The sequence below is a fragment of the Plectropomus leopardus genome, chromosome 13 (assembly GCF_008729295.1).
Source record: "Plectropomus leopardus isolate mb chromosome 13, YSFRI_Pleo_2.0, whole genome shotgun sequence".
Classification (NCBI taxonomy): Eukaryota; Metazoa; Chordata; class Actinopteri; order Perciformes; family Serranidae; genus Plectropomus; species Plectropomus leopardus.
The window spans coordinates 28,081,835-28,107,882 of NC_056475.1; the positions used below are offsets into that span (position 1 = coordinate 28,081,835).

At 38.8% G+C, this 26,048-nt stretch overlaps 1 protein-coding gene across 1 annotated transcript in view; it reads left to right on the forward strand.

Annotated features, from left to right (window-relative positions):
* Positions 1-26,048, forward strand: part of cblb (Cbl proto-oncogene B, E3 ubiquitin protein ligase) — a 77,690-nt gene that overhangs the window by 38,600 nt on the left and 13,042 nt on the right. The window contains exons 6-12 of the mRNA XM_042499049.1: positions 5,976-6,097; positions 11,481-11,622; positions 13,997-14,083; positions 15,986-16,117; positions 22,585-22,785; positions 24,886-25,080; positions 25,270-25,647. Coding sequence (XP_042354983.1) covers positions 5,976-6,097; positions 11,481-11,622; positions 13,997-14,083; positions 15,986-16,117; positions 22,585-22,785; positions 24,886-25,080; positions 25,270-25,647 — 1,257 coding nt within the window. The remainder of the gene's footprint in view (positions 1-5,975; positions 6,098-11,480; positions 11,623-13,996; positions 14,084-15,985; positions 16,118-22,584; positions 22,786-24,885; positions 25,081-25,269; positions 25,648-26,048) is intronic.

Below are 26,048 nucleotides of genomic sequence, written 5' to 3' on the forward strand. Positions count from 1 at the left end.
ATCAATTTACATGTGCAAAATGGAGTGGGAAGAAGTATGAACTTATTTAATACTAGCCCTTTATTACATAATTAAACTGCTATCAAATATCTCCTATATAAATTCAAGGCTTGTCATATATGTACCAACGTACACGCACACACACACCTATATCTAAATCTATCTGTATAGTACTTTTAACACCCCCTCTTAAATTATTTTTTTGTCACTCTATCTGCGGTCTCGCTCTAATATCCAACATTTTTGCGGGTCCGTGAATGCAGCGTGGCAGGCAGAGTTCTTTTTATCTTTGCAGCTGAATGTCACTCGTGAGGTGGATAATTGATCTGTTGATACGTTCAGTGCTGATCAGATTGATAGATGACAGGAAATATTTGCAGATTTTTGTAAGTGAATGATAGTTATGTTATTATGGCTACCTGGGTACCAAGTGGATATCGGGCCGAACCAGAGATCTTATCAGGGGCCTGGGTAAACACTCCCATGTGGGAGGGTGTGGGGCCATTGTTGGCTGGCTTATACCCAAAGTATAGGGTTATTTTGAGCCAATGTCAGTATTACTTTTATAACTTCTACTTGGTTTACAGTCAGCCATACTAAGATGTGTTTATTTTGACCCGGTTTTGTATTTGCATATCTGTGAGGTCATATTACACATACTACATCAGTGGTTCCCAACTGGTCCACGTAAGAGAAAATCCTGCGTATTCAATTTTATTTGAAAACCTGCCAATAGCATTTGGGCTAAAAACAGAATGAAATTAAACATATTGCACGAATAAAGTGCAATTAGCAAAAATCGGGGACATTTCCAGGATTTGAGGACATTGGGGACTTCACCCGCGTCTCTGTAGGGGAAAAAAAAGAAGATTTTTAAAGAAAACGTTACCTTTCTTCCCACCAATTTGCATGACAAATTGGTGGGAAGGAAGGGTAGTGATGGTCGTGAAAAAGCCTTTCACACAACACATGCACCAAACTGCCTCTATGATCCCCCATAAGACATACTATACTATAACATTTGTAATGACAAATTACATTTTAATGACTTTTTAATATGTTTTATATACTATACAAGGACATTTGTTATTACTTGATAATAATTTTTTGATATACTTAACTATGACATTTTGAATTTTCTGACTATGACTTTATTGTCTCTGTTTTGTGTCCATTTGTAGTCATTTTGTGTCCGTTTTGAGTTAATTTTGTGTATTTTTTGTGATTTTGTGTCCATTTTGAGTTAATTTTGTGTCTTTTTTGTCATTTTGTTTCCCTTTTAACCTGAGTGGTTTACTATATGACAAAAAAAAATAAGCTAGGCAGTTTTTATTCAGAAATATATTTAGGATGACAATAACAAGCCTTAATAATTTAACTGGGCTTATATGTCATCCAGACCATGAAAAATGATGGATAGGATAGGAATGAAGGATAAACTGGGGAATCTCTTCTCTGCATGTTGTGGAGTCTCAACAGGCAAAGGAGCTTCACCCAGCTGAGTAAATCAGGCACTTCATCAAGAGATGGAAACCCGATGTTTGTCCAGTCAGAGCTATCATCCTTATGAGTGTCTTTCTTTGGAAGTAATGTAGCAGCAAGTGGAGGTCCTGGAAGAACCTCTACATTGGGATGACTTGAATCAGTGTCGTTATCATCCAGAGAAGGAAACCCAGTGCTTAGGTACATCTTCTCTTCAATGACAAGTGCGGCCCCAGCAGGTAAAAGTCTTGAAGGCAGTGAAATCTTCCATCTATCCATCCATCCATCCATCCATCCATTTTCTTCCACTTATCTAGGGCTAGGTTGCGGGGGCGACAGGGGGAGCAGAGTACTCCAGACATCCCTCTCCCCAGCAACGCATTCCAGTTTCTTCTGGGAGACCCTGAGGCGTTCCCAGGCCAGATGAGATATGTAATCCCTCCATCATGTAGTGGGTCTGCCATGGAGCCTCCTACCAGCTTGAAGTGCCCAAACCACCCCTAGCACCTCAATTGGCTTCTTACGACGCAAAGGAACAGCGGCTCTACTCCGAGCTCCCTCGTGATGTCTGAGCTCTTTGTCTTATCGCTAAGGCTGAGCCCAGCAACCCTACGGAGGAAAATCATTTTGGCCGCTTGCATCTGTGATCTCAATCTTTTCGGCCACAACCAAGAGCTCATGACCATAGGTGAGTTTGGTAACATAGATGGACTGATAGATCGAGAGCTTTGCGTTCCAGCTCAGCTCCTTTTTTACCTTTTTTTGCTTGGGGCAGCAACTCTACGGCGAGTATGTGGACACAGCTCTCAATTTGGTCATACAGGGACCAGATGGCTTGCAACAGCGACCCCAGTACCCCACATTCCCGCAATACTTTTCACAGGACTCCCTTGAAGGAGTGACAAAGGCCTTCTCCAAGTCCACAGAACACATGTAGACCGGATGGGCAAACTCCCATGACCCCTCCAGCAGCCTTGCAAGGGTAAAGAGGTCCACTGGTCCACTGTTCCATGAGCAGGATAGAACCCGCATTGTTCCTCCTGAATCCAACCTCCCCCAGGACAGTGGAACCTCACATTCCTTAATGCATTGACAGCATAACATCAGAGGAGGAGACGGGGTTGGAGCCAGTGGAAGCTACTGAGGCAGCAGGTTAAGAGGCCTGAACATTAGACAGGCCTCTTCATCATAACCTACATCAGTTTCATCATCCAGAGACGTAGGCGGAGAAGTGGAATATCAGCCAGTTGACTAAGGGGCGTCAAATTCTGTCTCACATGATCTCTGCATGGAGGACTTGGAGGCAGTGAAACCTCACAAGCTGTTATGCTAAGACAACACATCAGATCGGCCAGTTCTTCATCCACAGAAGCCTTTTTGCTGAGAGGCTGGGACATAAGAGAGGCCACCTCATCGTCCAGAGAGGGAATGCCTTTAAAATGTTCCTCTTCTCATGATGGTCTTCAGGGGGAAAAGGGGTTGGTGGCAGTAGAACCTCCTGAGGCAGCAGGTTAACGGGTCTGAACATCAGACGGGCCACTTCATCATCAGCTTCATCGTCCAGAGAAGCAGGTGGAGGACTTGGAGGCAGGGGTCCCTCACAAGTCTTTATGCTGAGGCATGATATTAGATCAGCCAGTTCTTCATCTGGAGAAATAGGTGGAGGACTTGGAGGCAGGGGAACCTCACAAGCCGAGATAGTCCGGGACATAGGACAGGCCACTTTGTCATCCAGGGAAAGAAACCCCATGTTTTTCATAGCTGGGTACAAGGCCAACACATCGTCAGCAGGTGGAGGACTTAGAGGAAGTGGAATATCTACCAGACGACTGAGGGGCATCAAATTCAGAGTTTCATCACCCTGAGAAGGACAATCATGAATGTGTCTCACATGATCTCCAACATTTGTAGGTACAGGACTTGGAGGGAGTGGAATCTCCTAAGTCTTAATGCTGAGACAAGACATGAGATAGGCCAGATCTTCATCCGCAGGGAGAAACACTCAGCGAAAAAAAATCATACAATGAATTGAATTGAACATTATTTCGAACATTTGAAAAATAATAAATGAATAAAATAATATTTTAAAATAAAAAATAAAAGTGAACATATATATTACATTTTTCATAAATAACATAAATTCAACATTTCATGTCCGAAAATGAGTAGGAAGAAGAAAATTTTAGTCCTGCCCCTGTTCTATTCTAACCAATTAATTAACCTTAAAGACCAATTGTTGGTGTGTTCCTGATAGCCAGCGTTGTTTACAATCCTTACGGCTCTTTTCTGTAGTATGCATATTGCTTATAGAGTGCTTTTAAGGGTGTTGCCACGGACCTACACACAGTGATTCAAATATGGTGAAACAAATCTTTCTAGCCAGCTTTCCTTGCACATATTATATGTGGTTTCCAGGAGATTTTGTAATCTAGCATCACACCCAGAAATTTTCATTTAGTCTTTCTATAATACCAACTAGTTAACATATTTTAATTTTTAGCTTTGATTTGATGTAATGTGCTGCCGTGTCCATACCCTGTCCATACTTTAAACCACTAACAGCTGAGGGAAGGCATTTTAAAGCTCTACACCACCACTCCCTTTTCTTTCTCTTGATGAAAACACATTTAATGTCTTCACCTTGTGAAAAACTATTACTATTACAACCCAATCAAACAAACGTTTCTGACAACCAGAAATAGGTTACATATGTATGTTATTATGTAGCAGATACATTAAAATGCTATATTCCAAAAACACTGGTTAATGTGTGGTTAGGTTTAGGTGCAAAAACATTGGTTATAGTGAGGGAATTTCTTCAAATAGCCTGTTTTAGGGGCATAATGCTAGGAAAACAGCAATAGTTTGCTAGTAAACACCTATATTTGGTGACCTAAAAAGCCAGGGGTCCGCAGCTTGGCATACCAATCACCCCATCTCCCGATTTCAAAATCAGCTCGTACGTCACTTAACGTTGATGTGATAAGCATGAAATGTGCAGATGTATTCCTGGTTTGCAGTAACGTCCAGATCTCACAATTGAAGTTTGAAGTATTTGAAGTGAACACACAATAAGGAACTGGCTACTTGTATGGGCTCTCCAAAACCATGCAGGTGATAGCTTTTTGCCTAACAGAAGATTGAATTTTTGTTTATAGAGAAAGGTGTCAAGCACATAATTTTAGGTTGCAGTTGTCTTCAAATATCTTCTGGGTTTTTGTGAAACAATCGCTGTTTTGAGTACCAGTGAAGTGGTTCAGTTGTGGTGCCGTTGTAAGACTGACTGGAATACTGGAGTACATCTATATACAGTGATTGATGTCTTTGATGTAAGATTTGTGTTATATATGTAAATATTATTATAAACAAATACTCATACAAATTGTTTTCTTTATCACTTACTAGTTATTTGATAAGAAATTAATCAAACCAATTTGCTTATTTCAATGGTTTTAATGCTTGTGAAAGGCACAAAATGTCCTGAATCAACCCAATTTGCTCAGGTTTCAAAAGGTGTACACACACACACACACACACTATATATATATATATATATATATATATATATATATATATATATATATATACACATACATTGTCCCCGTTGAGCTCCAGTTAACAGGCAGGATGGAGTTGAATGTTGTGGTACTTGGCTCTACCTGGGAGCCACATGGCAGACCCACTGAAGTTAGTCAGCTGGGCTGGCGTAAGTCTCTGGGGCCGCATGCTCTACCTATTCAAATAAAGATAACAAAAGAAGAAACAATAAACATTTCTGGATTTTTTTTTTTACCTTGAAAAACATTTGTGGTTTTTTTGTGTAGGTTAGGGTCTCAATGGATGCATTTGTAACCAGAGCTATATGGGTTTCCATTAACCCTCGAATTGCAAAAATTGAAATTGTGAATTTAAAACATGCCTGATGGAAACATGTCAGTTCACAAAAAAAAACGTTTTTACGTTTTTACGTTTTTACGCTTGCCTGAGGTGGTATTTCCTGTGATTTGGAAAAGCCATATTTCGGCTAGTGCGGTGGCTGCAATAGAAATAAACCTGCTGATGTTTTGATGCTGCTTGGAATGTTATCGCCATAGGAGAAGTCACATAACATCACTCACTCACTGGAAACAAATCATCTCGCAATTGTGTTTTGTCAACATTTCGAAAATATCGCTTAAGTTTTGTGCAAATCTGTAGCGGAAACTCGCCCATTTACTGCATTATGCTCAGCTGGTCGTTGGGATGGCTAGATTCAAGAGACTTTGGGCTCTGCATTCTCTCTCATTGTTTGTTGTTTATCAGTTTGACGTCAGCCAAAGAATTGAGATTCAACCAAGTCAACATGTTCTAATAATACTATTATCTGATATCACTATTGTTCATTTGTGTCAAAACACTGACTCAAGATGACATTATGCTAAAAAAAATAGTAAAAATAATATACAATACATGTTATTCTGTTTATTAAAAAAACATTGTCTGGTCTTTTTCAGCCATGGGGATCAATTCTGAGGAACTGGAATTTCCTGGCAGTGACACACCCTGGCTACATGGCCTTCCTCACCTATGATGAAGTCAAAGCCAGACTACACAAGTACATCAACAAACCTGGCAGGTAGGGCAGCTGTGTGTGGGTGCGTGTTAAAGCTAAAGGGGGGTAGATATAATGGTATTTGTTCCATATCTGTACATAAGTATACATGTGGTTTACTGTGAAAGACGTGTCAGAAAACATCAAATTACAGTTTAAAGGTAGCAGTAATGTTGCAGCTGCAGAATGTCTGTGAACTTTATGACAACAAAATCATTTACATCCTCTGCATGCTGATTGGCTGGCTGTGTGGCTGTGAGTAAGTAAGCAGGATTTAAGTTTCTCTCTTGAGCTAACTTCTATGTTAACTCACTAGTTCTGGGTTGTCCCTCAATTTGTCCGTGCAAATCTACCTCCATACATATGGTTTTGACTTAATCTGCTTCTTTAATACTGTGCAGGTTTGTTTTGATTAGATTTGATTGTAAATGGCAATTGCACCTTACAGCTGGGCAATGTAAAGATATTATATCGTGATATTGGGTATTGTTATACAGTGATATGGAATAAATTGTGTTTTTTTCCTGATTTTAAAGGTTGCAATAAAGTACAGTGATGTACTTTTCACAAATAATTAGACAGTTCTACTTTTTTGTTTTAGTACTTGCCTTTACCCACTCAGTCATTACGTCTATATTACTCATGGATATGGATAAAAAATGGAATTGTGGTAACATTTTGTCAAAGTACCAATTGTGATTCCTGCAATATTGTCACAACAAAGACAGAATTTGGTAAAAAAAAAAACCAAAACAAACAAAATATCCATATATATAGCGTTTAGATATGGCCTTAAAATATTTCAATATAATTTTCAGCTTTGCACCCACGTGATATGTGTATTATTACTCTCTTTCAACATATGAGAAAAACCAACATCTGTCATTAGATTCTAATTTTATTAATTTTCACATTAAATTTTTAATGGTGCATGGAAACATGTGACATCACTTTTTACCAACAAAGCTGTGAGAGAATTAGTTCATGGACCAAAACAAGTCGATAAGTCCTTATGATAAGAAGCTGATGGAGAAAATAGGTTTTTCATTGCCTTTAAAATCATGTGAGGGTTGAAGAAGAAGTCAGGTTTTGTTTACTCATCTGAACACCTCCTGCTGTCACTTGCAGCATCCCGATGTTATCATGATCATGTGTTTGCATGTGTGTGTGTGAGTGTGAGTGTGTATATCTGTCAGCAGCTAACCTTGCAACTAACTACTAGATCAATCTGCCTAATATTTTGTGTGCACATTATGACTGTGGCTCAAAAACATGTATGGAAAAGTTTGGTCTCATTTTGAACATCTGCAGATTGATCCCATGGCCAATATGTTATGATCCCCCAAAGTTAGGCATAAAACCAGCATTGTTTTAGATTTGCCTCAGTCAGCGCCACCTGGTGGACATGTGCCATCTACTGAGCACACTTTCCTAGTTATCAGTGTGCAGACACACATCCATGTCTAAAAGTCAGTGTGCTTTTCCAGGATCCAATTTTCATGGATTTAACCATTGATCTCCTCGGTCTGCAAACATACTCATGAATATTTAAGACGTTGGTTGCCGTAGCAAATAGCCTTAGAGCTCAAGGCTTAAAGGCAACAAATATCAGTCAGAAATAAAGAATGTTTTTGAAATTTGGCCAATTTGCATTTGGGATTATACGTGTCATAAACAGGTCACGCTTTGCTGTCACACCTCTGAGCTGCTCTGAACAACCCTCCCCAAGCTACTTATTACTGTCGTATATATTCATAAAACATGTCACATTTTTGTTTTAAAGCTTATGATAGCAGCAGAGTGCACGGTCCCCAGAAAAAAAATCAGTGAAGGAAATCCGGCTGGCCTGGATCAGACTCAACATCAGTAGGATTATGAAAAAATGAGAAACTAGTTTTTGAGACTTTAAAAAAGAGACTGATGGTATAGAAAAATGCAAAATAAACTTGGAAAATAAATTATTTAACAGTGTAGATTAAATGTTTGTGTGTGTCTCTCTATAACAGTATCCTACACACTGATTTCTGGATTGAATGCTGGCAAGCTGTGTTTGGTGTGGTGGGAAACTTTTTTTTTCCTCCACGTGGCAAGGTCCCGGGGGGAAGAAACCAGCTCGAAAAAATACCTTTAAAAACGGCACTAATTTATTGCGAGCAGCTCATGTAGCCTTGAGCTGAGCCATGCATGCCCTGTGATTAGCCAGTGTTGCGTGGCAGCATGGTAGAGCAGAGCAGATAATGACAGGACAGGAAAGTGTGTGTGTGTGCGTATGCATGTGTGTGAGAGTGAGCGTGGAGGGGGGCTTGAATAGGTCTGAGTATCTGAGTATGCAAATGTATAGGAAGCTGATCACAGGGTGAATCATGCAAATACCGTTGTTGTGAACCCATACTGGATCAAAGACACACAAACACACACAGCTGTGTGGGGGAGGGCAGTTGTATTTCATGAGCCACTTCAACACACTGAGACACACACTCACACACACAGGCCCTCACCACAAAGACACACACCCACTTTTGTGCATGCACTTGGGATAAGTCAGAACTGACAGACTGGTGAGAAGTCAGCCCAGGACAAATAATCATATCTCACTAAGCCTATTTTATTAAATGCATTTATAACAGTAGTGTGTTCAACTTTATTATATGACGGTGGCTACTTAATTTAACTTTATTGTAATTGCAGTTCATTCATTATTTTTTGTAATATAATATTACCATTAGTTTGAAGGACATTTAAAAATATTGAGATATATATCTTGTATTGCAATATAGCCTTAAAATATCAAGACAGTATGTTATAGCCGTATCGTTTGGCCCAATTTCTTACCCCTTTGAAACAGGAAGTGAAATCACTTTGCTTATGAAGCTTTCAGACTTTCAGACGACTTTCACAAGTATTTAAACTTTTGAACCGTGAGCAAATAGGTGTGATTAAAAAAAAAATACAAACATGGGAAAAAGGCAATGTGCAGCTTGATAAAGAAATGTTCCACATATTGCGCATATATTTTTTTTTAAAGCTAATGAAAATTTATAGGGAAAAAAATAAGAAAAAGTTGGGGAAAAATATATTCATAATGATCAAAATATTTATAAATATTTAAAATTATTTAAAAAAATATTATTAATTTTAACCCTTTGGAACCTAAACACCTTAAAAGGACATGGCCCCAAAATTAGCAAGAAAATATTTTTTAAAAGGTCACCTGAAAATGAGCCCCCAACAACAAACAAACAAACAAACAAACAAACAAACAAAAACCAAGAAATTGCTGAAAAATTGAAAAAATAACCATATTTTGTTTTTTCTCCCGTAACAGAAATTTAAATGTATAATTATAATTATTATGAATATAGTATTCTGGACATTTTTTTTTCTTTTCAAATTTTCCTTTAAAAAAATTCAGGTCGTTTTTCTTGTCACCTCTTTTCTTGCAATTTGTGGGACATTTCTAGCAAGTTTTCAAAAGAAATCAAACCAATCTGCTCAGATTCCAAAGGGTTAAAGAGCTTGTTAAAGGCATCTGAATGCAGCACAAAAAAACTGATGTCAATCCAGGTTTCAAAGGGTTAACAACTGTCTCCAGGTAATTTGAAACCAATTTTTATTTTTTTACTTTTAAAATTTGAATTCAACATAGTCTTCTTGGACATTTTTACTAATTTCTTGCAAATTTTTGTGTTGTTTCTTCTTTTTGTTGCTCATTGCCTTCTTCCCATTTTTTTGGAGAAATCAAGGCAAATTTCTCAGGTTTCAAAGGGGTTAAACAGTAATATGAATAATGGTGATTGCACCGAAAGTGATGATGAAGTAATGAATGCACGTGAAGCTGTATGTGTGATTCTCATGTGCACAGGCAGGCTTTCAGTCCACAGTAGAGCGATACCATCAGCGGGGAAACAGCTTTTTAGCATCAGTAAAACAGAAATTCTCAAACTGTCTTCCCACTTCTCCTCTCAGTCAAAGCCCCGCTGGATTTAGCAGGGTGCCTTTGTTGCTGGTGGAGGTGGGATCATCCTGTGGTCAAGGCACGCTCTGAGCCCAGTACTCATACTGAACTGCATTTTTAATACCTCCCTTTTCACATCTTTTTCACGTTCAGATTGTTCCACCTCGTGCTGAGCTGTTTCCTTTGTATTCAGCTGTGATTTGCAGCAGGAAAGCACAAAAGCAGAAAGAAAAAGCACAGCAGAAGCATTGTTTGTTGCACTTTAGTTCTATATAAAAGTCAAGGGTAGAAAGTTCATATTTCACCATAGGAAAAAAAAAACATTGTTTCTTTGGTTATTGACTCATTTCTCATTGAGTGAAGCGGGTGAGTTGTAATGATCTCATCTGTTCTACCCTCCAGCGGTCACTCAGGTGTAACTGATCACATCAGGCCTCTGCAATTTTATCATGAGGCTGTTTCAGAGGGCTTTTAGCATTAATTCCAGGTATAGACCCATCATAGCTGTTGATAAAATGATCCCAAGAAGTGCCAAATATGGCTCAAAGAAATGTCCCTCTTGAAATAAGCCAACCTAAAGTCTGATTACTTGTTAAAAGATTATTCCAAGAATGAATTTCATCTTTATGTTTGCACCTCATCTGAAATCCTCTAAGGACTGATGTGGAGCGTCATTTCTCCTAAAAACAGATTTGATCCATCTATTTCATTGCAAACTACCGAAAGTCCACGATACTAAAGGGGTCATTTATACTGGGGCCACTGTGCACATGTCCCCACTACTCTTTGAAATGTCCGATTTTGCCCCCATCACTTCTTAAAAGGATAGTTTGTCAAAAAAGTTCTGAAAAATTACTTTCTCCTCGAAATGAAAACACTGTGAGAAAACATAAGACAAGAAGAAAAAGACACAATAAGAAAAAAATACAGTTCAATGTAAAGATAAAATAAACACATGTGCACCAAAAATAAGTTCAGTTAAATAAGTTCATTTCTGACTGCAAGTGAACGTTAGTACCAAATTTGAAAAAAAGAAATGTACTTTTGATATTGTATTCACAAGAATGAGACAGACAAGGTCAGTGACCTTGGCCTTTGGTCTCTGACTTCCAAAATGTGATGAGTTCATTGTTAAGTCCAAGTATGATGATCATATTATGAGAATTCAGCTAAAAGTGAATAAAACACGTTAACAAGAAGCTTATTTATGATTAGTGAAAGTTTGATAAGGATGATACAGTTTTTACATCGATTAAAAAAACAACTTTTTATTCTTTAAAGTTAATTCTAACAGTCTACTGACAGCTTATTTGAGTGTTTTCCATGCAGTGTAACAGTGTGCTTGACATTCAAACATTGTATTGCTTTTAACATCAATATTTAAAGCATGTCACGTGTTTTGTTTGGCAGCCTGTGTGTGAACCGTGCACGTCTGCCCTCTGTCTCTCTCAGTTACATCTTCAGGCTGAGCTGTACGCGGCTGGGCCAGTGGGCCATCGGCTATGTGACCAACGATGGCAACATCCTGCAGACCATCCCCCACAACAAACCGCTGTTCCAGGCCCTCATCGATGGTTACAGGGAGGGCTTGTACGTAACCTCTCATACACTCTCACACGCTCTCTGGCTCACTGGCTTTGTTTGTATATTGATCAGTTGTGCTGAACTGTCCGCTGTGTATCCGCTGTATCCAAATGAGAAACGGTGTCTCAATCAGTCACATCTGATTTGTGTAGTTTTTAAGAGTCTCTCAGCAGAGCCCCGTGCCTCTGCTCTGAAAGCCACTTCCAAGATGAAACACCGTGTTTCTTTTTGTCTCCGACAGACAACAGGATGTCTTTGAGCCTCGAGACGCTCGGCGAGACCATCTGTTCCTATCGTACCTGATAATCTGACAGGCCCCCAGACAAATCAAACAAGCTTCCCTCCATTTAGTACGCGGCATCCCCCCCTCCAGCCGTCAATCGCAGCTGACTGAGGCTGCTCAAGGAGTGTTTTCTTTCAAGTCCACTGTAGCTGAAGAGCCGAGGGGGAGGAGGGGGTTCTGTTTGAAGCACCTCTGTTTTTGATCAGGCGGGGAGACCCCAGTAACTCCGGGGGAAGTTAAGTTCCCATCAGACGCTCTTTCAAATGTCAATCATCGTGGTTATAATTACTGTGGCTTGTAAATGCTGAATTAATCTGCAAAATTGACTTTAATTTGAAAAGAGTTTCTGCTCAGTTGTGTCATAATTGCCGATGGCTATATTGTACTTTGTATTCCATGCAGAGAGAGAAATAACTCACTGTCTTTTTATTTAAGACTTACAGTGTTTTCTTAATATCTGTTGGTAACTGATATCTTGTGTCAGTCAAAAATCAGGATTAATTAAAGTTTCTGTAAAACATATACACAATTTCTACACGTGCTTCCATTGCTGCTCGTGGTTCTACCGCAACTCAGTTTAAAGGTACTTGGTTCATCATGTTTGTGTGAACATGCAAATGCGAAACATATATATAGGTTGTTTAAATGTCTGTAGAATGTCATAACACGGGTTTTCAATAACCCTCAAATTGCGTTTATTGAAATTGCGAATATAAAATGCGTCTAATGAAAACTTGTCAATATAAAAAAAAACCCTCCCATTTATCGCAAAAAAGTTTTTATGCTCACATGAGGTGGTATTTCAGGCCATACTTTGCAAACTGTAACAAAAGCACTTTTTGGGCTTTTCTAGGCCACATGATGCTATGGCTATGTGCTTGTCAGCAGGAACTGGCTCCCTCATGATGCTGCAGGCGCTACAAGAGCTATTATTGCATCAACATAACTCTATAAAAGGTTGAGTGGATCATCCAGAAGTTTTGAATCCACAATTCCTCTGTGAAATTGTGGACTATCACCTCCCAGAAATGCCTCATGTGTGGCCACTCCCACATATAAGGGGCTTGTCTTTTCATTATTGCTTGCATAACACGCCTATGTCACCCTCAATTAGAAATAATGACGGCCAGTGCGGTGGCTGCAATAGAAATAAAGCTGCTAATTTGAACATCCATCGCCACTCTACTTCAGAGAAGTCGCATGAAATTACTCAGTGGAAACACAGTCATCTCGCAACTGTGTTTTATCAACATTTTGAAAATATCGCTCAATTTTTGTGCAAATTGGTAATGGAAACCCACCTGTAGATATAACATGTAATAATGCCTTTAGTACCATTAGTGAACTGCATACTTGATAACATGACATGCTGAAAGGATAGCTTCTGCACTTTTCACCCTGGACCCCATTTTCCCATGTATTTGTTTCTAAGTGACTGATGTGCACAACAATTTTTGAAATTGGTCCACTATTTAGCAAGAGGAACGAAACCTGTGCAAAGGGCTGCAATATTAACATATGGGGCAAAGGAACACCATCACTGTTTCTCATTTGAAATTGGTTTGTGGCTGAAGCGTCTCTTTACCTTTCACTTGATCTGATCTGTTTTTTATTTTCTTGTCAAGCAGAAGTCTCATTCTGAAATCTATCGAAATTGTTACAGGAAGACAAATGTGAAAATGTGTGAGTTGTAGAGTATTAACAGGAGAATTTTCAGAAAATGTAGTTTAATAATTTAGCTGATTTGACGATGTGGACAAGGCCTTTTAATTTGACTTCAGCCACGTATAATAGCAATCTGAGCTTTTCTGTAGAAAAAATAACCATTTTTAATGGAGAATAAGTGACAGTGTTAAATTGCCCCATATGCTTACATTGTGGCCTATTGTGCAGCTGCCAGCTGCTGCCTTCACACTCAATACTGGACCAGTTTCAAAAATTGTTGTTCACATTAGTCAGTTAGACACAATACATGGGGAAAATAGGGTCCAGGTTGAAAAATGCTACAGCTGTCCTTTAACAAAACATGATCAAAATGTGTCTGGCAGATGTCTTGCATGTATTTGTAACTGTCGACCTCTTTTTTTTTTTTCATTCGCAGCTACTTGTCCCTGATGGTCGCAGCTACAACCCTGACCTCACTGGTTTATGTGAGCCGACGCCTCATGATCACATCAAAGTGACACAAGTGGGTTTGTGTGTGTGTGTGTGTGTATGTGTGTGTGTTTGTCTGAAAACATGCCTCATCTGTATAAAGAGAGTAATGTTCATGGTTCCCACTGGTCATGGAATTTCTTAGCGTCAGCAAGCCAGAATACATGTTGCAAGCTCAGTCCTCCCTCTGACGTTTAGGTGTGGAAAATGTTCTCCGAGAACTGACTGAACTCATCAGAGTTGTTGTGGACATCTCAGTAAACTGCAGGAGTTTTTCAAAAATGAAAAAACTGAATTTTGTGCATTATGAGGCTGAGGCTGATCTCTGCAGAATTTCCACCACATTTTTCCAGTAAAGCCCTTTGAAACCTGGAGCAACATCACTTTTCTTGTGCTTTATATATTTATGTGTGTGTATATATATATATATATAAATACATACATATATGTATTTATTAAGTGAGCTGCTTTTACAATATTTAAATGGGTGCAATATCTTTCAACAACATGGGGAAAAATGTAATGAGCAACTTGGTAAAAAATTGTTCCACAAATTGCAAAACATTAGTAGAATAAGAAAAGTATTTTTAAAAAGCTGGGGACAATGTTCAAGGAAAAACGAAAAAAAAATATGGAAAACTATATTTATATCTATCATAATTGCATATGTAAAATTATGTTGCAGAATCATTTTAATTTTGAAACACATTTCCAAATGTTTTTATGCATTGTTTGTTTTTTTCCATTTTGTTTAGTTTTGTTGTTGTTGTCGTTGTTTTTTTCACAAAATTTCTGTAATTGTTTCTTTGTACTTTTTTAAACTGATTTTTTTGCTTATTTTCCAACGTTTTTTATGTATTATTATTATTGTTATTATTATTTATTTTTAAATTATTATTATTATTATTTTTTTTAATGTTGCCTGTCTCCAGCTTATTTTATCAGCCTGACCGCATGATAATGTGCGAAGAGAAAATGATAGGGTGCCATTGTGTGGCTGGGAATTCCTGATATGATGATATGTGAGGAGGCTTTTCCAAACAGGGGAAGTCAGTGAATATTTGGGGATTTTGCAAATGGGTAATATGTAAGTCATATGATTTGTTTGACCCATTCTCAGATGAAAATTAGACAATTCATTCCAGAGAACATCAGTAACCATGACACTTCAAGGTCATGGAAAAGTTCTGCATTAGTGATTGAAAGTCCCAGAAAACATCACAGAATTAAACAATAGCCCATTGAAAACTGAGCAAATTGGCTTAATTTCTTCCAAATACTTGGGAGGAAGGCAATGAACAACTTCATATCAAATTACCCAACGTTAGCAAGGAATTGTAAAAAGTTACAAGAAAATTACCTTTAAACCAGCACCCAAAAAAGAAAAAAAACAAGGAAAAACAAGAAATTGTATTGAAAGAAGTGCTTAAATGTAATGTAAATGTAGTTAACTTTAAATAATTATCTTTTATGATTCATGTTTTAGTTTTCAGAGAATGATTACAACTGAAACATATAATTATATTAAATAATTATTTTCTAATATTTTTTTAACTAATTGTTACATCATTTTGTATTTTTTTTAACCACAAAAAGCAGTTGGTTTTTACATTGCTGCATTTCCTTTTGGGATAGCGCCATGAAAAGTGGTTGCTTTTTACTCATTTTTAGTTTATTTTCTTGTCAGCATTTTCTAATTTCTTGTAACTTGTAGGATCTCTTGCCAATTTGCTCGTTGGCCATGTTTAAAAGACATGAATCCGATTTGCTCAAGTTTCAAGGTTTCAACGCTTGTTAAAGGCCTCTGAACGTAACACAGAAACTGATGGTGATCCAGGTTTCAAAGGGTTAAGGCCAGATATTGTAGTCTGTTCTTTTGTACGGTTTGAGTGATGCATCGCCTGATGACTAACAGGAGTTTGCTTCCCCTCAACAGGAGCAGTATGAGCTGTACTGTGAAATGGGCTCCACCTTCCAACTCTGTAAGATCTGCGCTGAGAACGACAAAGACGTCAAGATCGAACCTTGCGGTCACCTCATGTGCACTTCCTGTCTCACGGCCTGGCAGGTATAGTACTGAACCATTCTGCATCAACTTTTTTCCGGATCAAAACTGAACATCGGTCTCTCTGACCTATTGCCGTTTCCATTACACACATATACTTGAGACATCAGTCGAGAATAATGGCAGAGTTTTCACATCTTTATCATCGCATCATTCATGTCTCTCTGTCAAATATTCTGTTCAGAAGAACATCAAAATCTCACGTTTAAATTTGAACATTCTCTGAACTTTTCAACTCTGCTAACTGGATTTTTTTTTAGATTTATATGCAGGAGTGAATCTGGTTTGCAGAATAATAAGTGACTGTGTATAAGTGAGAAAAGACTACTGAATAATAGAAGCAGCTTTCAGCCTCCAGTGCTAGATTGAAAAGAAAAACCCTCAGTCCCTCACTTCCTCGCTGTGTCCTTGCATCTGTCCTAATCAAATTTCCACATATCAGTCAGTAGTGAAAGCGAAAACTGAGAGCGTGTGCACACAGTATATTCCACTGTTTCTGTGTGTTTTTCTGTTTCCTGCTGTGTTCTACTTTTTTTTTTTAACGTGTGCGTCCCAGAGCACACTGACCTGCACGGCTGTGTTCATTGTGTTTGTGCACTCAGAAGCTGTGCCAGCAAAGTGTGCTTGTAATTACCTTCCTCTAATGAGTCATTAGCATCCAGTCCAGAGTCTCTCCTTTGCGTGGGACATCTGTGTTGCAGTCACAGAGAGGTGGCTCCCCAGACATGTTCGAGTTCTGCACTGACTCTGATGTTATTGATCTCTGGCGAGGACACACATACGCACACACACACATTCTGCAGTCCTGGACACAAGCCCATAAATTGCAAAGACAATTCTGGATCAAGGTTATTTCGAGTTGGCCGAAAGTACGTTTGTTAAAATTCTCAGAAAGGTTCATATCAAGGACTTGAAAACAGCAGACATCTTTTTTAATTTTCTTATTGCTGTTGAATATTTATGAAAACTTTCTACTGGTGAAATTGATCACTGCAGTCCTTTTGTTTTCATACTGAAATAGTTTCAAGGAGAGACCAACAGCAGATCTTGCATTATTTATATTTTTATGCCTCCGCACTGGTGATAGTTATGTTTGTAGGCATTATGTTTCTGGGTTGTTAGTCCCCTTCTTGTGAACATGATATCTCTTTTTCAAAATTGGCACAAATGTCTATTTTGAGTCAAGGATGAACTGATAAGAATTTGGTGCTCAAGGGTCAAGGTCACCGTGACCTTGTCTGTCACATTCTGGTTAAAAGAGTATTTTAAAAATACCTAAAGGAACTTTCTTCAAATTTAGCACAAATGTCCATTGGGACTAAACAATAAAACTGATAAGAATTTGGTGACCAAAGGTCACTGTGACATCACAAAACATATTTTTGGCCATAACTCGGGCATTCATAGGCTAATTATGATAAAATTCACACAAATGTCCCATAGGATAAAATGATGACATGATGAATGTTTAATTGCCAAAAGGTCAAAGGTCAACTTCACTGTTACATCATAATGTTCTGCAAAAGCACCTTCTGGCCATTACTCAAATTCAGGAACAGAAGGGGAGACATTTGGTCAGATACTGAATTGGTGATACTAATTTTGGGTGTCCACCTTGAAACTGTGCTGACGGTAGAGATCATCATCAGAGGGAAGGATGTGTGTGAAACACCCATGTTTTCACAGACATGTATGTAAACTAACTGATACTTGACGGCTTTGCAGAGGCACGCAACTGTGAGGTGGTAATTCTAGTTTGTGTTATATGTATTGTATTATTTTTACACAAGTGCATTATACCTCAACACTGCTTTTCAAACATCTACTTTAGATGTTTGGCAGCAGAGCTTTTGCGAGGGAGGACATGGAAGATGATTCAGAGGACAGTGAGTCAAGGATTTCTACATGAAGCCGAGTGCACTTTGTTTTTCAGTCAGTCGGCACGATAATAGTTTCCATTTATCATGAGCTTTTTGTTTGCATTGTGTTAGTCAGAAGAGTGGATGGTAAATGAGCAAACGATGAAACACATTTTATGCCTTTAAAACATTCAAATTTGGGTGCTTTTTATACTTTGCTTGATGTGAAGATGAAAGTGTCTTTTGATGAAAGTGCAAACATGATAAGCTCTTCAGTAGCTGCTGTGATAGTGCAGTCAGGCTGTGCTGACTGTCAAAGGAAGTCAGTGGTATTTTTGTAGATTGTGTTAATCAAAAAAAACAAACAATACTTAAACTGAAATCATACCAAAACTCTTTGTGATATTTGCCCCAAGATCAAATGTTTTTCATCAGAATCATCACTACACAGAAATAATGAATTCCTATATGGGCTGGAAAGCATTTATTAACTGTGCATCGATCCTCCACAAATTGAAGTTCTAGGGTCCCTGACATGAGAGGTCTTGGAGAACCCTGATTAAAATGTTTAACTGTTTGAAACCTTGAGCGACATCACTTCTCTTATGCTACTTTCAGATGCCCTTCTTAAATATTTTAACCTTTGAACCCTGAACAAATTGGTGCGATTTCTTTCAAAAACATGGGAAAAGGGCAAATTAGTGACTTGGTCAGAAATGTTTCACAAATTGCAAGAAATTAATAAATTCAGAAAAAAAATATTTTTGGAAAAGTTTGGGGAAAATGTCAAAGGGGAAAAAAAGAAAAAAGTTCAGGAAAAAAATATATTTATAATCATCATAATTACTTAATTAAAATAATTTTACAGAATTACATATTTTAAGCACTTTTTTGTTTTTTGTTGATGTTGTTGTTTTTGCTTATTTTCAGGTTATTTTCTTTAATTTTCTATACATTTTTGGGGTAATTTTAAGGAATTTCCTTCTGTTGCAACAGGGAGGACCCTTTTGCTCATTGCATTAAAAAAGAGAAAGGAATCAAGCCCTTTGTTCAGGTTTCAAAGAGTTTAGCAGCTTTTGAAGCATTCACACTGGTGTTTGGTTTGTTCTTAAGAAGTTCATTTTCACGCCTACAGAGCTGGAAAGCTTTTTTCTTTGTGAACGTAGCTGTAGGTGAAATGAGCGCAGTCTTTCCAGAGCTCAGTCCTCTATAAACAGTGGGACCCAACAGCACCCACATTAGCACTGCTTGTTTGTCATACTTCCTGTTATGACAACTCGACGTGACCCCGCCTCCTCCACAGCCTCAGCCACTGACTGAGTGGCATATGTCACAGTGTGCGCCAACATCTGTGTGTGCTTCAGTAATGAAGTATTTTCCACCACATTAATGAAAGAGTGAGTCAGAGAGAGAGGGAACCCTCCTACCCTGTGACAGTGAGTAATCCAGCAGCGGTCCGCTCAGGTCGTTGACTCAGTGGTGGTTCCCTATCTTTCCTCTCTCTCTGTATATTAGTCAGCTGGAGTGGATCATCACCCACAGCTGGCTGATGTAATTCCACATCCTGTTCTCTTCAGTGACCCTGTTTGATCTCTGCAGAGTATGGGGGCACATGAGAGGCTTCCCTTGTTCTAACTATTAGTCTGATCCTGAATCAATGCAGTGAAAATGACTCAGAGGGGCTTTTCTGTGTCTTCTATTTACCAGACTGTAGATTCCATTAGATGATAAGCTTTGTGTATCTTGCTAATGATCGTATCAGGAGCGCTGGCACGTAGTAACCACTTCTTTCCACAAAGTGTAAAGTTAGCATTTTCCAGAGTGATGCAAACAGAGACTTTGAGGTCAGAAGAAAGTAGGACATATGGGCAAAAACTGCTGAGCCAAACTTAAAATGTAGATGAAGCCTAAAGCTGCTTTAATCAATGATTTCATTTTAACCCTTTGAAACCTGAGCAGATAGGCCTAAATTCTTTCAAGAACAGAAGAAAAAGGCATTCATTATATGCAGTGAGCCAAAAAACATTAGCATTAAATTAGTATGTTACCAGAAAATTTTCTGAAAATTAGTGCACAAAACAGTAAAAAAAAAAAAGAAGTGATCTTAAAAAAATGATTAAATAAACAAATGATTCATTATTCAATTCACCGGGTCAACTGCGGGCATCTTTTAAGGTGGAATGTAATCCTCACGTGAAGAAAAAAACTTGTCAGAGCATTGTTCCTGTGTGCTCTGGCAGAATTTCCTTCTTGTTGGGGCAGAATAAATTCTATCTGAGTACACAGGAACGACGCTGTTGTAAACATTTTTCTTCAAGTGAGGATGAGATTCAACATTAAAGATGGTGGCAGTCGACCCAGTGAATTATATTATTTTTTCTCAGTCTGAAGCTGCTGCTAGAAGCTGCAAACATCCTTCAGTTTTGTAGTTATATATAGTTTACTAATGTATGAAAAACTTGTCACAGTATGAACCGTAATAAAACTAGCAACAGCTCAGCGCTGAGCACATAGCTCCAACTTTCAGTACCGGATCTGTGTGCTAGGAACCCCAAACAGAGCGGTGACCAAAAATGGGGGCAGTTCCAAAGGTACTAAAGGTACCATCAACAACTTTTAAAAATGGGTATGGTTCAAAAGGTAATTCAAACAAATGAAGTGGTGTGCTCACTCAAGAATCCCTTAGAGTATTCTGGGTGCTGACTTAAAAATCACAAAAGCAAAAATAAGTCATCAGCACTCACCGCTAAGCATTTAATACTGTTTATTGATACACAGCAGACAAAAACCGATGTGTCTGAGCCCTAAGCTTTCTCCAGCATGACTGTCAATCTGGGTTTTGTTTAAATTTATATGTGGGACAAAGTAGCCTATCATACTAGGTGTAGATTTATTTAGAGAAGCTAAAAGTTTTACATACTGTATATAACACATGCATTTTCTTGAACCATGCTTATGGCAATTAAGGGGTCACTTACATAGTTTATTATTTTATTATTTTTTTATGGCCTGATTTTTGCAATTAATATTGTTCTTACTATTTTTATCAAAATAAATGTGTTTGATGTAAATGTTTTCTTCTTATTCTATACACAAGGAGTTGAATATACAGGTTTCCATATGCTGTTTGTGGTTCAAAAGTGTTTAGGCGTTCTACAGGGTTGTGGCAGATTTGGAAAATAGTAAAACATTTTCCTAATACTGATTTTGGATCATGGTTGTTACTTGCAGTTGATTTACGTATAAGTATTTTTTCCTCATCATATTTGTATATGTAAAAATATGTTTTTCCTGTAACACATGTCCTATATTATATTTGTTTTCATAGATTTAGAAAAAAGATTAATTTCTTGTTGCCTATTGTCATGTTATGAATTTGTTTACAAAGCTTGTATTGTTTGTTAAAATTAGCATGTTGATTTACACCAGCTGGTGATCGATTAGTACTCGGTCTCTTTGGGTCATTGACACAGTCACACTGAAGAAAGCTTCGGGCTGAAACGCATCCGTTTTTGTTTTTGTTTGTGACTTCTTTTACTTCTCTGGTTCAAAAGGTACCATCCACAACCTTTCACAATGGAAACGCAAAAAAATACAAACCAAATTGAAATGAACTCAACCAACATGTTGGTGGAAAAGCCCCATATGATCTGAAAATAAACCATTGAAACAAAGGTTATATGTAAACTAGACATCTTAAACCATCACTCTTCAACCAGTTCTGCCCAGTTTTAATCTTGACATCTAGACATCTGCAAGTCACTAAGTCAGTGCTGGAAGGGTGAGTGTATATACTACCTATTTTTGAACAAAAGAGCCACTCTCTTTCTTGTTGGAGAGTGTTTTCTCCTTCACCGTGACAGAAATTCAGCAGCAGTTTGTTTGAGTTTGTCACTTAGGTCGCGTCTGTTGCTGAACAGTTTCTCCAGTGTCTGTGACCATCTCAGCATCGCCTCCCCCGTCTGGCTTCCCTTCCTTTCTGCCTCCCACTCCTTCCCTTCTCCACCCACCCTAATTAGGATTCAATTTCAAACATGCATTCTGTGCATCCCCCGCCAAGTCCCCAGCCATATGGCCACCACAAATGCAGCTTTGTTCTCTGTAAATATTGTGCGCCTTTGATTGCAGACCCTGAGTCAGTGGCGAGAGATGCACTGAAAACCAAAACCTCTTTTATCCTGTTATTTATGACCCCTGTTTGACAGCAGCTGCCATGTGGAATATGTACATGTGGCCAATGAATGTTGTAACATTGCAAAACAGTTTTCCCTGGAGGGGATCGACGCAAACATGTGTCCGGTCGACTTTGCCAGAGCTCTGGCATGAACGGGGGAAACGCAAGTGAGATATAGGGCAGTAGTGCAGCGCATAACCTTAACCATGTGTATCCCAGCTGTGCGCAGGGACGAGCCTTCCTGCTCCACGGCTCAAGTGATTCCTCATGTTCCCAAAATACAACAGCAACAAAGCCATGCTCATCAGACTGTTAGATCCAGAAACATCTAAAGGTTTACAAATGTCCCCGTAGTACCTACGCTTGTGTATGTTGGTGTGTGTGTTTTCGCATGACAAATCCTGTTTCATGCAAACTCTTCCTCCTATCTGTTGCAGGAATCAGACGGTCAGGGTTGTCCGTTCTGTCGCTGTGAGATCAAAGGCACAGAGCCCATTATCGTTGATCCCTTTGACCCAAGGAACGAGGGAACCAAGTGCTTTTTCCTGGACCAGCACAGCTGCCCCATGCTGGAGCTGGATGATGACGAGGACAGAGAGGACTGCCTGGTTATGAACGGACTGGCTAACATCAGGAAGGTAAAGACCAGCAGTGATAGAAATGCTACTTTCCATTTTTACGCTGATGACACTTTTGTTTAATGCTGCGTGGCAACTCTTGTACTGGTCGCCTTTTTTGGTTAGTGGAAAAGCTGAGGCTAAAACTAGGTTTTTATTTTTTTTCTAAACAATTTGTGTATTTCTTTTAATGTAAGAAAGTGTCTTGTTGCTTTGCCTTTTTACCTGGTCTATGGTGATGTTTTGTACATGCACACTTTTGCTCAGTGTTTCATGTGGTTGATACAGCTTACCATGCATCCTTGAGGCTCATTACAAATCTTAATGCTCTGACATTGTGAGTTGTGCTCTTGGGTAGGACGGCTTGCTCTGGCGACCCGTAGGCTCTTACATTGATACACCCTCATATATAAAGTAATTCTTGGTCTGCTCCCACACTACCTGTGCGTTTTCATCACACAGAAAAGTACCAGACAGTATTCATTGCGTTTACAGGACCTCTTTATGCTCTCGGTCCCAAACGCTCGGACAGAAATTGGGAAAAAAGCTTTTGGGTTTTCTGCACCCTCAGCTGGGATTTGTTGCAGAATAACTTGAGACTCAGGGAACTGGTGACGTTAAATGTTTTTAAATTTAATATGAAAGACTTAAAAGCGGATTCTACAGGATGTCGATGTGTTTAGTATGCCTGGTTGTACAACTGACCCCAGAAAGTTTTCTTTTGACTCGTAGAGAGTTGTCTTTTCATGCAAATTTTAGTGTTCGTGAATTGTATTTTGTCTCCCTTTGTGTCTCTGTCTGCAACTTTGTGTTCTCACTGCTGACTTTCTTGGCCCTGTCACCCTTGGAAAAGAGATTCTTAATCTCATTTCGACCAAGCTAGTTAAATAAAGGTTAAATAAATAAAATAAAATAAATAAAATAATAGCCAGGGGGTGCTTGATATTTAATTTTTTTTAGCAATCTGAAATCTGCTTATATATAACAACTAACTCGGCTGATAACTTACACCGATAACGACATATCCACTTTTTCCCACCCAATTTCAATGATCATCAAGTCTCTTCTGTAGTGGAATTAACATCATCTTATGTAAACTCTTATAGTGACGTCCCAAAAACAGATGGACACATAAAGTACAATGCTTTTCAGTGTGTGTTGTATTCATTTATTGTGCAAAATTTTTATTTCAGCAAAAATCTGCATGTTGGCCGATTTCTATATTTCACTCTAAAGGAATGTCTGCCGATACCGACGATGTGCCGATTATTATCGTGCATCTGCACTAGCTGCTTGATGATCCAGTGATGTTAAACAGTATATGGACTGCATTAATATAGCACTTGTTTGTCTTAGCAACCACACAAAGTACTTTACAACACAACTGCCACTCACCAACACATCAATTAACCCTTTCAAAAACATAGAAATATAGCAATGAACAACTTTACAAAAAGTGACCTCATTAAGAGGCCTTTTTTAGCATTTAAACTTCTGAACCCTCAGAAAATATGTTTGATTTCTCTCCAAAAGAAATGGAAAAATCTAATGAGCAACTAGGCAAGAAATATCCTCTAAACTGCAAAAAAAATAGCAAAAGGTGACAAGGAAATGATCTGAAAATTAGCTGGGGCGATTATAAGATATCGAAAATGAGGGAAAAATGTTCGGACAACTATATTTGAAATCGTCTTACTTATATATTTAAAATTCTGTTACAGAAGAAAAGGGAAAAAATGTATTGAATCATTTAAAATTTCAGCTCTTTCTTTAGGTGCTGTCATTTTTGTTTTTTGTTTGGGGTATACTTCTTTTTTTCTTCAAAGTTTAGAAAATTTTCTTGTAACTTTTTCATTATAATTTGCTCATTGTGCTCGCTTCCCATGTTTTTGAAAGAAATCAAGCCATCTTTCTGAAGTTTCAGATGGTTACATTTAAGAGCATTTAGGAGTCTTTTCTTAAAAGTGAAGGATTTTCAGTTTTATATTTCACATAATTCCATAATTTTACTTTTAGCAGTTTGATAAATATAAACAGATGATTTACTCACTTTCAAACAGCTCCACAGCTGATTAGAAATGACAGAACTTCCTTTCAAGAGCTTCTTTCTGTTTCTCTCAGCAATGTGCAGAGCGTCAGAACTCGCCCATGGTGTCTCCCAGCTCTTCGCCTGTCAGCCAACACAGAAAAGTCCAGGGAGGAGACACCGGCCACTGCGTCCAGCACCTCAGCCTACCCCCTGTCCCGCCACGACTGGACCTCATCCAGAAGGGCGCCATCCGGTCCCCGTCTGCCAGTCCCACTGGCTCCCCGAAGGTACGCCATTTAATCCCCCAGATGTAAAGAACAAAGAGTTGCCTGAACTTTCCTGCATATCATAAGTGAAGTGGGCTGTCTCATTATGATATGAAACAAATTTTATATAAAAGCAAAGTTTAGAAAGTGCATTATTTCGATTGTTTTCTGTAATTTTTGTGAATGTACCATATCTCTCCACCTCTCTAGTCCTCCCCAGGCGTGTCCAGGAAACAGGACAAGCCTCTCCCAGCCCCGCCTCCTCCCCAGAGGGACCCACCTCCACCGCCTCCCCCTGAGCGTCCCCCTCCCCTCCCCCCCGAGTCTCGTCACTCTTGGCTCCCAGGGTCCTCCTCCTTATCGTCGTCCATCTCTTCCTCTACTGGCGCACTGTCAGACTCCCATATTCCCCCCGAGACACGCTGTCCTAAAGACAGAGACGCCCACAGGACTGGATTGGAGCACCCGCTCCAGCTGGAACCTACATGCCCCTCCCACCTGAACGGAAGGCCGCTCAGTTGTCCGTCTGCTGGATTTGGGAGGTTTCATCACAGGATGGAGGGAGCGGGAACCTCTGAGAGCTCCAAGGTATGATTTAGACATCAGTTTGAACATTTAAGGCAGTAACATGGGATAAGCCAAGAAAAACTTTCAAAAGAGACAAAAAAAATCTAAATCTCTTCACTTCAACAAAAAATCTTTATACAAAGCTTCAGCATTGTTGAGTCAGCATCAAAACTCAATCCTCTGCCCCACAGATGGCACCTGTGGTGGTTCTAGGTGCCATTTGCAACATGTTCATCCTGTTTAGAAACATAACTGTATATGCTAATAATGTTCTTGACTGGGTGTCCCGTGAAAAGGAGATTAGTGAGACAAACAGGACTAAAGGTTAGCCGCACACCTTTTTAGCATGCTAAATAAATACCTGCTTATTTTGCAAAGGTTACTCAGACTAATTTAGATTCCCGAAAGCATCTAATACATAC